Below are 15844 nucleotides of genomic sequence, written 5' to 3'. Positions count from 1 at the left end.
CCTCCTTCTTTTCGTAGATGCTCCAAGGACTTCACTGGCCAGCGGTGCCAGTTCCCGAATTTGTGCCTCAGCTCCCCCTGTAACAACGGCGGCACCTGTCAACCCGTGGTTGAGGGCAGCACGCCCGACTTCATCTGTTCCTGCCGCCTGGGCTACATTGACAAGCTGTGCCTGACCATTGAAGAGAACGCCTGCCTGAGCAGCCCCTGTCGCAATGGAGGGAGCTGTGACCTCGTCACCTTGACCGAGTACAAATGCCGCTGCCCTCCAGGCTGGTCAGGTGAGAGAGAGCAACTAGCACACATGCCCAAGGGCCCCTTTGAGATGCCCAGTGTTGTGGGCTGCTATCGGAACTGGCAGCAGATTCGGACAGTGAGGAGGTTGGGGAGGAACCTGGGCCAGTCCTGGAGTCTGGGGAAGGCTCCGATGAGGGCTCTGTGTCAGAGGCAGAGGGGGGGGGGCAGGGCCATATGTCAATTATCAGCTGCCTTCGGAGTCAGAGATCAGTGGGGCAGAAGAACAGCTGGAGCCTGTTCCCAGTGTGTGCATGCCAGGAGAAGGGAACAGATAAGGAACAAGGGTTGACTTGGGAGTAAGGCCACAGGTGGACGGTGAATGGCCCCTCCCAGAGGGAATAAAAGAGGAGCGAAAGGGGAGTGGAGTTTGCAGGAGACCATTAGTTCGCTTCATTGGCTCGTGACTCTCTGAGACTCCTTGCCAAGTTCTGCACTTCTCAGCTGCAGAACCGAGCCCAGCCTTGTGTGTTTTGATCTGTCCTTGTTGGGATTGCTGGACTTCAATAATGTAAGAAAGAGGTTTCATTTTTTTCGGTCTTCCTCGTGACAGCTGGAACCAGGGGGTGACTTCAATAATGTAAGAAAGAGGTTTCATTTTTTTCGGTCTTCCTCGTGACAGCTGGAACCAGGGGGTGCCTACGCCATTTATTTTCCATTTTTCAGAGGTTTCTCTCCATCTTTTGTACTCTTGATCAGTGTTTCTTAAACTTGGCAATTTTTAAGATGTGTGCATTCAGTTCCCAGAACTCTCCACCTAGCAAGGGTGACTGGAGGATTCTGGGAATTGAAGTGCCCACATCTTCAAAGTTGCCCAAGTTTGAGAAATGCTGACTTAACTGGTTCTGCCCACCATGGAAGAGAAGGATGGAGGCTCCCTAGACCACGTTTCCAGCACAGGGACAGACACTATCCTGGTTTAAAACATTTAATTCTTGGATCAAGGTGTCCCTATAGTTTACATATACAAAAAATTCTAAAGTAGCAATTAAAGTATTGAAGTGGGCAAGAGATGATGGATAGATGATTTCACATTTTTGGTGTTGTTTTGCTTTGCTTTGCTTTTCCTCTCTCTCTCCTTTCTTTTTTCTTTTGTATAGTTTTTTATTTTTTTATTTTCATAACATATAACCACATGTTACCACATTACATAACCAACATCGTATTGTATTATTAAATGTTTGCATTAATTCATCTTACCATCAACTCCCAAAAACAATTATTGGCTCTTCTGCTCTCAATACAGCATATTTGTAGCTTATCCATCATTTTCTTCTCCCTCACTCCTCCCCCTCCCTATCTCCTTTCTTTCTTCTCTTCTCTATCTCCCCTTCCTCTCTCCTTTCTTCCCTCTATTGTCCTTCTCTTCTCTACCTCCCCCTCCTCTCTCCTTCTCCTGTCTTCCCTTTCCACTCCTCCTATCTCTCCTCCTCTTCCCCCGCCCCCTCTCTCCTATCCCTCTCTTCTTCCCTTACCTCTCTACTTCACACTCTTCATCTTTTTTTCTTTTTTTGTAGGTAGGTGACATGATTAGAAGTTAGATAGGATAGAAAGAAAATGTTTCGTAACAAAGGATGACATGATTAAAAGTTAGAATAAGAGACAGAAATAAGAGAAAAGTGTATACACTTTTATATAATTAAATCAGAGCAACAATAAGCGAAAACATGGAATAATTGAATAAAGACTGCAACTTTATATAAATATGTATTATTATTAGAAATATATAAGTTGGTTGAAAGTAATAACTATCACTAATGCTATTAGTTTTGTTTGCATTAGAATGTATGATATCCAGGTGCCACACTGTTCACGCATTGATATGTTTGTAAAAAAATAAAATAAAAAAACTTTTTTAAAAAATTGTAAAGTAGAAGAAATAGAACCAGGCAGCAAAAGAAATGTGTATTTTTGAAAAAGCCGATGAAAATGGAACACAGGTATTTGCAACACTTTATAAAAACATTTAAAAGATTAGGACTGAAAAATGAAAGGTTTTCAGGTCCTATATGTGGGTCCTTCACCATTCCTGAATTTTTGGCTGAAGCAAAGTGCCTCTCTCTTTGGTCTGCAGGCAAGACGTGCCAGCAGGCCGACCCCTGTGCCTCCAACCCCTGTGCCAACGGCGGGCAGTGCGTGCCCTTTGAGTCCAGCTATGTGTGCAGGTGTCCCCAGGGCTTCCACGGGGCGACTTGCAAGGAAGACTTGAACGAGTGCAGCCGGACACTCCCCATCTGCAAGAATGGCGGCACCTGCATCAACGAGATTGGCTCCTACCAGTGCCACTGCCGGCCGGCCTTCACCGGGCCCAATTGCGATGACCGCTACGTCCCCTGCAACCCCTCCCCTTGCCAAAATGGGGGCACCTGCCAGCAGACCGGAGACGTGGCCTACGAGTGCACCTGCCTTGCAGGTAGGCTGTTGTGCCTTGGCGCTCTCTCTCTCTCTCTCTCTCACACACACACTATGTCTCTCTCTCTCTCTCTCTCTCTCTCTCTCTCTCTCTCTCTCTCTCACACACACACACACACACCCCTTAACTTACAGACCAACAGAAGGGACCTTGTAGGTCATCTAGTCCAACCCTCCTGCCCAAACAGGAGACCCTACAGCAGTGATGGCAAACCTTTTTCTTATGGCATGCCAAAATTGTGCGCGCACGCGTGCCCACATCAATTCAGTCCTCCCAACCCACCTGCGTATGCATGCGTGACCCCCCTCCCCCCATGTGTGCACGACCCCTCTCCAGGCTCCAGAGACTTTACTGAAATCTGCAGAGGGCAAAAACGGCCTCCTCCGGAAGCCAGAAACGGATCTTTTCTGAACTTCCAGTTGGCCTTTTGGGGACATTTTTCACCCTCCCCAGGCTTCAGGAAAGACTCCAGAAGCTAGGGAGGGCGAAAAACAGACCCAATGGGCCAACCAGAAGTTTGTTCCCCTGCCTTCTCAGGCAAGAAGTGACTAGGAGGGGGAGGGGAGGGGCCAGCCGTTGGGCCTGCTTTTCAGCCTTTTCAGCCTCCCCAGCCTCCGGAGGCTTTGCTGAAGCCTGGGGAGGGTGAAAACGGCCTCCAAGAGGTCGAAAATCAGCTCGCCAGTGTGCACATGCACACCAGAGCTGACTGCTGGCATGTCAGCAAATATGGCTGCGCATGGCTCTGTGCCATGTGTGCCACAGGTTCACCATCACGGCCCTACATCATTTCTGACAGAGGGCAGCCGTCCAGTCTCCTCTTGAAAGCCTCCAGTGACGAAACTCCCACAACTTCTGAATAACAGAATAATAACAGAATAACAGAGTTGGAAGGGACCTTGTAGGTCATCTAGTCCAACCCCCCGCCCAAGCAGGAGTCCCTACACCATTTCTGGCAGTCCAGTCTCTTCTTGAAAGCTTCCAGGGATGAAGCTCCTGCCAGACTCGGGAGCGATACGGAGGGCATCTGTGGAAGCCACGTGTAAAGCGCATGGTTGGAAATAGCCAACAACTTGTCTGGCGTGATTCCAGTGCTCTTGTGGGAGAGATTTGGCAACCTCACAAGTTTTCTGCCAACTTCTTTTATTTTGAGTGCCCCTTGCCCTCGCCTAGCAGCCTGACCCAGCCCGGATTACTTCACTTCACTGTTTCACACCCCTCCCCTTTTTTCCTACAATGCCCCCATTTGCATTCCTGGCTCCTCTGCCATCGGTTTTCTGCAGGATGCTGAGATATTTAAACAACCCTTAGCAAGCGATCTATGGAAGAACCATATAAGGAAATGAAAATAGCCATGGCTGTGTTCCTGGCATCTGGCTCGGGAAGGGGTGGGGGGCAATGGCTGGACCACCCCAGACCGACCTCCACGTTCTGATGCAGAGAAACTTTTTCCCTTGCCGGGGACATGACGATGATGATGGATCAAATATATAAGAGAAGTAAATCAGCCAACATTAGCCATGACGGTGATTAGCGCAACTGGGGAATAATGACAACCACGACAACATAATAATGAATGAACAAAGCTGGCTGGGGAATTCTGGGAGTTGAAGTCAGACTTAAAGTTGGCTTAAAGTTGCCAAGGTTGGAGACCCCTGAAATGGGGGGGGGGGTGTCAGTTTTCCCTTTCATAAGTACCTAAACTAGCGTTTTTTTTCAACCTGGGAAATTTAAAAGCTGTGGACTTCAACTCCCAGGATTCCACAGTCCACATGCTGGCTAGGGAATTCTGGGAGCTGAAGTCCAAAGCCAAGATTGGGAGAATGTCTGACCTTAAAACAGCTGGCCTTGCAGCGGTTCGATTCTCAACTCAATACCAGCTGGAAACGTCGGGATCTACAATGGCAAACATCTCAGAAGGCCCCAGTCCAAAGGAGGCTGGATTATTTACCTCGCTATTCCTGGTTGATGCGTTATCTCTCCTATGTTGGATTTTTCCTTTCGGGACTTCCTGTCTTTGGGGAGAGGATGCTGGGCCAGATGCAGGCTGTTTTCTGCAGGGCAGGGAATGTGTGTGTGTGTGGAGGGGGTCTTTTTTCCCCCCAGAAAAGTTTTTTATTCTCTTACGTACAATTATAGGTATACATTCGCATAGTTGTTATTCTTTTTTACAATCCTCACTCTTATACATTTATCATTCCATTTACAATGTTATAATATACCATTTGGGTTGCTTTATTTACCATCCCTCGCCTGTTTTGACACCACTTTCTTTTCTCCCTCCCTTCTCTACTTCCTTCCTTCCTCCTTTCCCTTCTTTCTTCCCTTACCTCTCCCCTACTCCTTTCTTCCCCTTCCTGCCCTCTCTCCTTCTCTCTCTCTCTCCCTTCCATCTTCCTCTCCTTACCTCTATCTTCCTTCCCTCCTCTTCCTCTCATCTCCTCTTCTCTCTTCCTTTCCGTTTCTATTGTCGTAGGCGTCTCTTCCAGCTCTTAATTTTTATTTTCTTGGGGTGGTATTTCCGGAAACCCAAAAATAGCTGGGTATCATTTCTTGTTCCCTTTCCTTCTCAAATCTATCCTGATTATGTCCCCCCCCCCTTTGTATCTTACTTTTGAATATATACCTATATACTAGTATTTTCTTTTCTATTATCTCCCCTCTTCCCTGGGGGAGGCGTTTCTTGATGGCAGGAGGGCTGTGAAGCTCATGGGCCAGTTTTTGCCCAGTTTCGGCTAGTTTGCATACCAGTGAATCCTAGAAAAAAACATTTTTCTTGGACAGGAGCACAGGAAGCAAAACTGCTCCATCCCTGACTATTAACTAGCCCAAAACAGCAGGAGCGAAACATGCATTTGTCCAGCTAAATTAGCACTGAGTTAGTAAGAGGACAGAGGACCACTAGGAAATCCAGAGTCAGGTGGTGCTGAAATCGAAGTTGTCCTCGTTTAACGACTGCCTGTTTCAGCACCCATTCTCAGTAACAACAGGGAGTGAAAAGTAAAGCACAGCAGCAGTTCCTCTGTTTCGCTTAAGGACTAAGTTGTGGGTCCCCCTTCTGGATGTTGTGTAATTCCCAGGCATTTACATGTTAATAATCTTGCCAAATCTTGCAGTTTTAATTTTGCACTATGGTTTTCCTTGCCTTGCTTGAAATTCTTGAAGGAAAAAGGAGCCAAAAAAAAAAAAAAAAGAATTACTATTTAATGAAGAAAAGTGGTAACTTGGAATGACAAAGAAATAGAAAGGAAATCCCAAAGCTGCAGGCTAGACTGGGAAATCAGGAAGGCAAAAGGCAGAATAATATAGAAGATCACATGAAGTATTAGTGCCGCTTTATAAAGCCCTTAGTGAGGCCACACCTGCAATACTGCATCCAGTTTTGGTCACCACATTATAAACAAAAGACGTTGAGACTTTGGAAAAAGTGCAGAGAAGAGCAACTGAGATGACAGTTGCAGGAAGAGGGGGGGCAACTTATTTTCCAAAGCATCAGAAGGCTGGACAAGAAACAATGGATGGAAATTAAACAATAAGAGAAGCAACCTGGAATTAAGGAGACACCTAACAGTGAGGACAATTAATCAGTGGAATAAGTTGTCTTCAGACATTGTGGGTGCTTCATCACAGGAGGTTTTTAAGGAGACTGGACAGTCATTTGTCTGAGATGGTATAGGATCTCCTGCTCGAGCAGGGGGCTGGACTAGAAGACCTCCAAGGTCCCTTCCAGCTCTATTCTGATTCTGAACATAGTGGCAGGTCTCTTCCATAAGAAAACCCCACTAAATAAAAAGATGCAATTCAGTGTTTTTTATTGATTCAAGTTTCCCCATTTATTTCTACGTTCTTTGCCTTGACTGGCAGCAGCTCCTAAAGAAGAACCTTTTACTACCCTTCCTGGGGAGGCTGGAAATTAAACCTTGGTTCTTCTGCAAAAAAAACTGGGTTTGTGACCCTGGGGTTTTCCTTTCTTCTCCCGGGGGGGTGGGGGTGGGGGCTGAGAATGGGTCTCACCTGACCTTTTTGTTTCTTCTCCACCGGCAGGTTTCACAGGCCAGAACTGCGAAGAGAATCTGGACGATTGTCCTGGGCACAACTGCAGGAATGGAGGCACCTGTGTGGATGGGGTGAACACCTACAACTGCCAGTGCCCACCTGAATGGACAGGTGAGGACACACCAATTGGGGGGGGCGGAATCTGAGAGCCCCCAAAGGGAGGAAAGTCAAACACAAACCTGATGCAGGCCTCAATGAAATCAAGTTTGACACCGCTGGTTGAAAACATATTTTGTTGTTTCTAAAATTAGGAGAGAATCAGTTCTCCTTCTGATTCATTCATCCCTTCCCCATCCATCATTTTCTGGTCCTGGGATATTACAAGAAAATGCTCAGGCGATTCGGTAGGGACTGTTCTGGAAAGTTGAGATTAAGTCGTAACTGTGGGAAACGGTCATAAGTCACTTTTCCCAGCGCAAACAATCTGTTGTAAGTGGAGGACTACGCGTCTAGCCCTTCCTGCCCTTCTCCTGGGAGGGCCATACAGATTTTCATCTGGACCACTTAGGGGGTCTCCCCCTCTCCCCCTGTGAAGAACTTGGGTCAACCCCCTCCTTTCTCCTCTAGGCCAGTACTGTGCCGAAGACGTGGACGAATGCCAGTTGATTCCCAACGCTTGTCAGAATGGTGGCACCTGCTACAACACCCAAGGGGCCTACAACTGTGTCTGTGTGAATGGTTGGACGGGGGAGGACTGCAGCGAGAACATCGACGACTGTGCCAGTGCCGCCTGCTCTCCAGGGGCCACTTGCCATGACCGGGTGGCCTCTTTCTACTGCGAGTGCCCACATGGTCGCACAGGTGCGTATCGGGGGGGGGGGGGGGCAGAGGAAGAAGGGTTGCAGGAACTGGGCTAAGATTACAGGAACCCGCTAGGAATTCTGGGAGTTTGTCAAGAGTTTGTTGCAGCCATCACATCCAGAAAGCACACACAGGTAACTGATTCAGCAGGATTCTCTAACTTCTCTTTATATATAATATAACACATGAAGTAAATGTACAATAACCAAACAGATTTTTCCAATGTGGTAGCAAATACAAGAAAACACAAGCAGAGGAGAGAACAGTTTCAGTTCAGAGCAGCAGACTAGTTTTTGAGCTCAGCACAGACTCAGAGCTTTAGTACCGAAGATAAGCCACGCCCAGGCTCCTTGCAGTCTCCTTGTTGCTCACGTAGCAAATACTGTTTCAGTTTCTAAACAGCCCTCATTGGCTGACTCAGTTGCCACGTCTATTCATTGGCTGACCTTGTTACCATGTCTCTGCCAAGTCATGAACTCTCATACACACTGACAGAGTTGTAGTCCCAATATATGTGCAGAGGTTATGGAACAACAAGAGGTAGTAGTGTGGTGGCCTTAGAGGTGAGGACGCTTGCCTCAGACTTGGGAGGCTGAGCATTCCATCCTAGGCAGTGACATATGTTTCTCTATCACAATGCAAAGATAAAATATTTGCTGTGAACTCTGCCTAGGTGTCAGGGAGGGCATCCGGCCAGTAAACTCTCAGCTCCATTCAGTCGCCCCTGACTCCATCCTGATTAAAGGGGTTACAGGATCATAAAAAGGAAAAAAAAAGTGAAAACAAGAGAATGACTAGTCCCTGCGTTTTCAGAAGTCTCCAGATGTTGGTCCACTGTCCTATTTTTGGAGGCTGTCTGGACTCCCTACAGTTTTCTCAAGAAGATTTCTTTTCCAGAAAGTCATTTGCCATTGCTTCCTTCCTAGGGGCTGGGTGAGCACGACTGGCCCAAGGTAACCCAGCTGGGTTTGTGGCCTAAGAAAGGAGTAGAACTCACCATTTCCTGTTTTTCTAGCCTGGTGACTTAACCACAACACCAAACTGGCTCTCAGTTAGCCCTATCTTGCTATGTATTTTTTTCCTGGCTTTGCCAGTAAATTATGCCCAAACAGTTTGGGTAGGATACGGTTCAGTACGTAGCTTTTCTGACCTAGGCCTCCCAAGAGCACGAAGCCGACTCCTCGTCCTGATAAAACCTCTTTTATTTAGGTTAAAGGGAATTCCTCTCCAGCAAAGCCCCTGTCAAAGAAATGTCACAACTACAGACCTTGGAGAGCTGCCAGGCTGATATCTTCCAAACTCCACGCTGTAGCAGCAATTCCTTGACTAGAAGTCAGGAACAGATCTTCACCCAAATGAATTGAACTCATGGTCTCCTGCAAACTCCCCTTCCTTTTCGCTCCTCTTTTAATCCCTATGGGAGGGGCCATTCACTGTCCCCCTGTGTCTTTACTCCCGAGTCGGCCCTTGTTCCTTAGCTGTTCTCTCCCCCTGGCAGCTCTGTGCATGCGCACACTGGAAATAGGCTCCAGCTGTTCTTCTGCCCCACTGATGTCTGACCCTGAAGGCAGCTGATAATTGCCTCCCATGCAGAGCCCTCCTCAGAGTCTTCCCCAGACTCCAGGACTGGCCCAGGTTCCTCCCCAACCTCCTCACTGTCTGAGTCGGTCACCAGCCCTGCTGGCCGCTGGCAGGCCACAACACTAGCATGCAAGCGAGCAATTCAGTAAGCAGGTTGCCTCCATTGTGTCAGGAGGGCCATTGACTGCCTGTTGGTGGGATGGATGGGGGAGAATCTTGTGAGTGTGTGCGTGTCTTTCTGAGTCTGCCCTCTGCCCTCTTGCAGGCTTGCTGTGCCACCTGGAGGATGCCTGCATCAGCAACCCTTGCAACGAAGGCTCCAACTGCGACACCAACCCCGTGACAGGGAGGGCTATTTGCAACTGCCCCTCAGGGTACATGGGGCCTGCCTGCAACAAGGACGTGGACGAGTGCTTGCTGGGTAAGGGGGCACCGGGGGCACCGGGTGGGAGCTGGCTGAGATTGAAGAAAAGTCTGGGGAGGAACTGGAACAGAAAACCGACCTTAGGAGGCAGGCCGTCCCTTGGAATGGGACACGGGGAGGTTCGGGGCCCAGAAAAGCCGACCTGCGAATTTTTTTATATTATTAAATTCATTTGCCAGAGTGCGGAGGTTAGAGTTAGAGATGGAGCTCTCGCCTCACAATCCGGAGGCTGTGGGTTCGATCCTAGGTAGAGGCAGATATTTCTCTGAGAATATATCTGCTAAATAAAACTCCGCATTGGCGACCGGAAGGGCATCTGGCCAGCAAATGCCCTGCTACCTCCATTCAGTTGCCTCGACTCCACCCCACGGAGGATGATGGGGCGGATGATTAAATTCATTTGCCACCCCATCTTGGTGGTGGGAGGAGCCTCTGGATCCAGACCCTGTCAATTTGGCTCCAAATTCATCAGCTCATCCTGTCCTTCGTGAGGTTTACAAACATTTTATTATATAAAGATAGATAAATACCACTTTAACTAATGGCAGTACAGCTAATATTACCATCTATTCCTTGGATGTAGCTCCATTGAAGCTTGGGTGGGGGTCAGTATTGGCTCCTTCGGGGGAAGGATATCTATCTAGATCTATTTTAGATGTAATTTAGATCTATTTTAGATCTATTTAGATCTAATTTAGATCTATTTACATCTAATTTAGATTTAGCCATATCCAACATGCCAGCAGGAGTCCTCTGCCCCTTGACTGGTCAGGATTGGGGTGGGGGTGGGGTTGCTATTTACAAGGGAGAGGAGGAGGAAAGGGTCGCAGCTGCCAAAGATGGGGCTTTTGTTTGGCCCCCATATCAAAGCCAGTGCGCCCCCCCCAAATGCAGGTAATCCTCAACTTAACAAGTTTAACAAGCATTCCCAGGGTCACATGATCAGAATTCCGACACTTGGCACAACTGACTCACACTTACGACGGTTGTAGCATCCTGGGGTCACGTGATTCTCCTTTTACAACCTTCTCCCATGCAAAGGACAGGGGGATGACGGGGGGGGGAGAGCCAGATTCACTGAACAACAGTGTAACAAACGTAAACGCCACAGTGATTCACTTAACAACGGTGGCAAGTTAAAGGGGGCAAAACTCGCTGAACTAACCTCTCACTTGGCCACAGAAATTTTGGGCCCAGTTTGCGGTCGCAAGACGAGGACTACCCCGTAGCTTCCATGAGTGTCTTTGACTTTCGAAAGTCCCGATCGGGGTGGGTGGGAGGCTGGGGGAATTCTCTTGGCTTTTTTTGGGTGCAATGCTGGTTGGCCAAGCAGCTGGACAGAAGGACTGCTTTGGAATTGGGGAGGGGACAAAGCAAGGACAAGAGGAAGACTCGGAGAAGGACCCCTGGTGGCCCTCTTGGCCATTCCCACATCCCCTCCCCCTTCGGTGCCTAATCCTTCTCCTTCCCTCCTTGCCAGGTGCCAACCCCTGCGAGCATGGCGGGAAATGCCTCAACACGGAGGGCTCCTTCCAGTGCCAGTGCCAGATGGGCTACTCGGGTCCCCGCTGCGAGATAGACGTCAACGAATGCTCCTCCAACCCCTGCCAGAACGATGCCACCTGCTTGGACCAGATTGGGGTCTTCCAGTGCATTTGCATGCCAGGTAACTCTGCCGGCTGCCCCGGCCTTCTGGGCCCCTCGGATGGGCGGCTCTCGGGGCCTGAAGGAGGAGGGGGTGGCCTTAACTCCTTTAGTGCTTGGCTTGGTTTTGTAACAGCTCCACGGTGGTGCAGTGGTCAGAGTGCAGTACTGCAGGCTACTTCTGCTACTGCTTGCAATTTGGAGTTTGAATCTGACCAGGCTCAAGGTGACTCAGCCTTTCGTCCTTCCGAGGTGGGAAAAATGAGGAGCCAGGTCAGCAAGAGGCTGACTCTATAAACCGCTTAGAGAGGGCTGGAAGGCACTGTGAAGCGGTATATAAGTTTAAGTGCTATAAGGAAGGAAGGAAGGAAGGAAGGAAGGAAGGAAGGAAGGAAGGAAGGAAGGAAGGAAGGAAGGAAGGAAGGAAGGAAGATGCGAATGAAAATGAAAGAAGAAAGGAAGATGGGAATAAAAAGGAAGGAAGGAAGATGGGAATGGGAAGGAAGGAAGGGCTGTGGTGTCACAATGGTTGGAATGCAGTATTGCAGCCTTGTTCTGCTCACTGCCATGAGTTCGATCCTAACTGGCTCAAGGTTGAGTCAGCCTCCCGTCCTTCCAAGGTGGGTCAAATGAGGACCCAGATTGTTGGGGGCAAAAGGCTGACTCTGCAAACCGCTTAGAGAGGGCTGTAAAAGCACTGTGAAGCGGTATATAAGTCTAGGTGCTATTGGTATCTTTCGAGGTGCTATCCAATCCAGGCCCCTTGCAAGGGAAACGGCACTGCTCCACTCAAGCCTGGGTAGGGGCTGGAGCAGTGCTGGGGTGAACCAGGGCCATAGCAACTCATAGTCATCCCCGAATTAAAAACCAGTGTTAACCAAATGGAGCTGCTGCGTTGGTACCCCACGCCAAGCCCAATGAAATGAAGCAGGTGATGCCTTCACAGGCTGCTTCCTGCAACCACAGAAGTCAGCAGCTGGGTTGAATTCCAAGGAACGCAGTAGCTGACTTCGCCCACAGCCGCAGATGAATAAACGAACCCAACAAACTGGATTTGCACCACAGCCATAAAAACGCCAAGCTGGATTTTGTTTTGAAAAACAAACCAACCGATTTTAGCACCAAGTCTGCTCTGTAGGTCTTTAACTGGCAGCGTCCCTGGCTGAAGTCGGCTGGAGGGTGGAGGGGGAGAGGGAGCTGAGAATCTTGTGCTCTGCCCTGTTTTTCCAAGTTCTTCCTCCTTTCTCCCTTCTTGCCCCCCCTCCCATGCCCCCTCCCCGCTGCCAGAGCCTGCTTTACAAAGGCCCGAATTGATTCCTTGGCAAGAGCCTTGGGCATTAAGCGGCTGAGCTGGCAAGGCTGACCCCAGATCGGAGGACTTTAAACTTCACTCGGGGAGCCTGGGAGAAATTGGAGGTCCTGTGTGCCCGTAAGATTGGCACTGGGCTGGCCAAGGAAAGCAGCTGAAAACAGTGGGCTGGCGAAGAGAGAGGGCACGCCACAAGATTTCGCCTTGGCAGTCCTGGGTGTGACATGAGTTTAACCACAGCAGGGCTTGTTTCATAAAGCCACCAAGTGAATGGGGATAGGATAGGATAGGATAGGATAGGATAGGATAGGATAGGATAGGATAGGATAGGATAGGATAGGATAGGATAGGATAGGATAGGATAGGATAGGATAGAAGAGTTGGAAGGGATCTTGGAGAGAAGTCCAACCCCCTGCTTAGGCAGGAAACCCTACAGCCGTGATGGAGAATCTATGGCATGGGTGCCACAGGTGGCATGTGGAGCCTTATTTGCCAGCACGCAGCCATCAGCTCCCGCATGCATGTGGCCGCCGACCAGCTGTATTTTGGGCTTCTGGAGGGCCGGGGGAGGCTGTTTTCGCCCTCCCCAGGCTTCAGGAAAGCCTCTGCAGCCTGGGGAGGCTGAAAACTCCCCCCCCCCGTGCATATGTGCACGACTCCCCCCGCGTGCGCAGGTGGGTGGGGTGCATTGAATTCTGGGTGTGGGTACGCCTTTAGAAAAAGCTTCGCCATCGCTGCCCTATAGCATTTCAGACAAACATTTATCCAATCTCTTCTTAAAAACATCCAGTGATGGAGCACCCTCAACTTCTGGTGGCAAGCTGTTCCACTGGTGAATTGTCCACACTGTCAGGAAATTTCTCCTCAGTTCCAAGTTGCTTGTCTCCTTGATTAGTTTCCACCCATTGCTTCTTTTCCTTCCCTCGGGTGCTTTGGAGAATAGTTTGACTCTTTCTTCTTTGGGGCAGCCCCTGAGATTGTTGAATCCAATCGGGACCACCCCCGCCCCCCTTATTTTAAGTTTAAGACCGAATTGTCTGTTTGTTCATGTATCAGATTTTCACAACCGCCCATCTCAAGCAACCCTGGGCAGGTCACAATTGCAACAACAGCAACCGTTTTTTCCAAGGAGAGAAGAGACCCCTCTTACCCCCACCCCCGTTCACCACTGTTTTTCCTCTCTGCAGGTTACGAGGGGGTCTACTGTGAAATCAACACGGACGAATGTGCCAGCAGCCCCTGCCTCCACAACGGGAACTGCGTGGACAAGATCAACGAATTTGCCTGCGTGTGCCCCGTGGGTACGTTCGGGAGCAGGGGAGGGCCTTGGAGGAGAGGATTGATTTTTGCCTGTAGCACAAAGCTCTTTGTAGTGGTGGAGACTGGGCTAGAATTAATCCCTGGCCCAGAGGCCATGAGGAGGCTGGCCAGTTTAAGGCCAGCCCAAGTGGGCGGTTGGGGAAATGGCCAAGGCGGTGTCGGGGAAGGAGGGGGGTGGGAATCGTTTTGCTTTGGGCAACTCAGAGGAGAAGGGGGGGTATGTTGGGGAGGGGCTCTTAAAGGTCTGAAATGTGGCCCAACCCTCCTTCAAATATCACTACTAGGATGCATGATAGGGAGAGAAATCCTCTATGTCCTGCAGCTGTCTATCCCTGGATGGGTAGGGAGAGGCACAAGGGTTGACTGTGGGTGGGTAGTGGTGGGGATGTGTGTTACTTTTTAATGCATTTTTTAGAAGCTCGGCAGGTGGAAAGGTTTCTCTCTTTGGGGGGCACACAGACACACACAAGAATTGCAAGGACGTTGTCACAGCCTCTTCAGTGGTCTCTGATTCTTTATTTTGCGGGGTGTTTTCATTTTGGGGGGTCTCGGGTGTCCTGCCTAGAGGAAGCCTGAGATGGGGCTGCCTTCTGTAGTGTTTTGTGGACAGGGAAGAAAAGAAAAATCAATCAATCAATCAATCACTCAATCGATTGATTACAGTCAGAGACCAGAACAAATAAAAAACACTCAGTAAATATAAGATTAAAAGTTCTAGTATAAAATCATAAATAACAGCTAGAATCTATAATAAAATCCAGAAAGGGGGAAGGGGGTTTCATTGGATTTTTGTCCCTTTGGTCCCTTCTTAGCTCAGCCCAAAAAGGTTTGAGAAGGGAGGTGGAAAGCAAAGTGAATAATTGGAAAAGAAGAGGTTGTTTTTCTGTGAATTCCTGGTTTATCCCAACCCTGGCTTTTCTTTACTGGGCACAGAGCTCACTTTCTCCTTGGAATTCGAATGGGGGTCTGCTTAAGGTCAATGCCCTTGAAGTAGGGTGGGCTAAGAGGAGAGTCACCCCTAAGTCTTCTTGGTCCATCATTACAAGCCCTGCGCTGTTCAGACGCTTAAATCCTCTCTCCCTCCTGCAGCCATGGAATTCACTTAACAACGGCAGTGATTGGCTTAATTAAAGGCAAAAGAGAGAGAGAGAGAGAGAGAGAGAGATCCCACTTAACCACTTCCTTGCTTCTTAAAGCATGGAAATTCGGCTCCAAATGGTGACCGTAACGAGGATTCCCTGCCACTACTTCCGAATTATGCGCTAGGAAACGCACCTCTGGTTGAATGGTCCAAGTGATTTTTCTCCCCTTGTACCTCTGGCTTCAGTGTCTGCCTGTGCTTGAGAGCAGCTGGGTATTCTGTAGGGCTGGCTTGGTCTGCCCTCCTTCTCGGGTGTCCCTGAGCTGAAGGTGATTTCCATGAAGGAAAAGAGGCCACACAGCTCTCGCTTTGCAGGGCCACATCCATTGCAGCCACACGGATTGCAGCCGATGCAGAAAGAGAGACAATTCTTCTCTGGGGAGAATTAAAGAACTCTAGAAAGAATTTAAGACTCTAGAAAAAGTGCAGAGAAGAACAACAAAGATGATGAGGGGACTGGAGGCTAAAACATATGCAGGAACTGGAGATGTCTAGTTCGATGAAAAGAAGGACTAGGGGAGACATGATAGCAGTCTTCCAATATCTCAGGGGCTGCCACAAAGAAGAGGGAGTCAAGGTATTCTCCAAGGCACCTGAGGGTAGAACAAGAAGCAATGGGTGGAAACTAATCAAGGAGAGAAGCAACTTGGAACTGAGGAGAAATTTCCTGACAGTGAGAACAATTAATCAGTGGAACAGCTTGCCACCAGAAGTTGTGAATGCTCCGACAGTAGAAGTTTTTAAGAAGAGATTGGATAACCATTTGTCTGAAGTGGTAAAGGGTTTCCTGCTTGAGCAGAAGGTTGGACTAGAAGACCTCCAAGGTCCCTTCCAACTCTATATTCTATTATTCTATCCTATCCTA

The 15844-nt window shown here is 48.9% G+C and overlaps 1 protein-coding gene across 1 annotated transcript in view; it reads left to right on the top strand.

The window, feature by feature from the left end:
- The window catches only part of NOTCH1 (notch receptor 1), a 110829-nt gene that overhangs the window by 47836 nt on the left and 47149 nt on the right, over positions 1-15844 (top strand). The window contains 7 exon segments of the mRNA XM_087704507.1: positions 18-280; positions 2368-2706; positions 6748-6870; positions 7327-7560; positions 9407-9562; positions 11046-11231; positions 13706-13819. Coding sequence (XP_087560633.1) covers positions 18-280; positions 2368-2706; positions 6748-6870; positions 7327-7560; positions 9407-9562; positions 11046-11231; positions 13706-13819 — 1415 coding nt within the window.

This window comes from Thamnophis sirtalis, unplaced genomic scaffold, assembly GCF_051295495.1.
Source record: "Thamnophis sirtalis isolate CommonGarterSnake01/CBP01778 unplaced genomic scaffold, rThaSir2_p1.2 scaffold_2, whole genome shotgun sequence".
Taxonomy (NCBI): domain Eukaryota; kingdom Metazoa; phylum Chordata; class Lepidosauria; order Squamata; family Natricidae; genus Thamnophis; species Thamnophis sirtalis.
The sequence above is the reverse complement of the archived record's forward strand: the minus strand, read 5'-3'. Positions and strand labels throughout refer to the sequence as shown.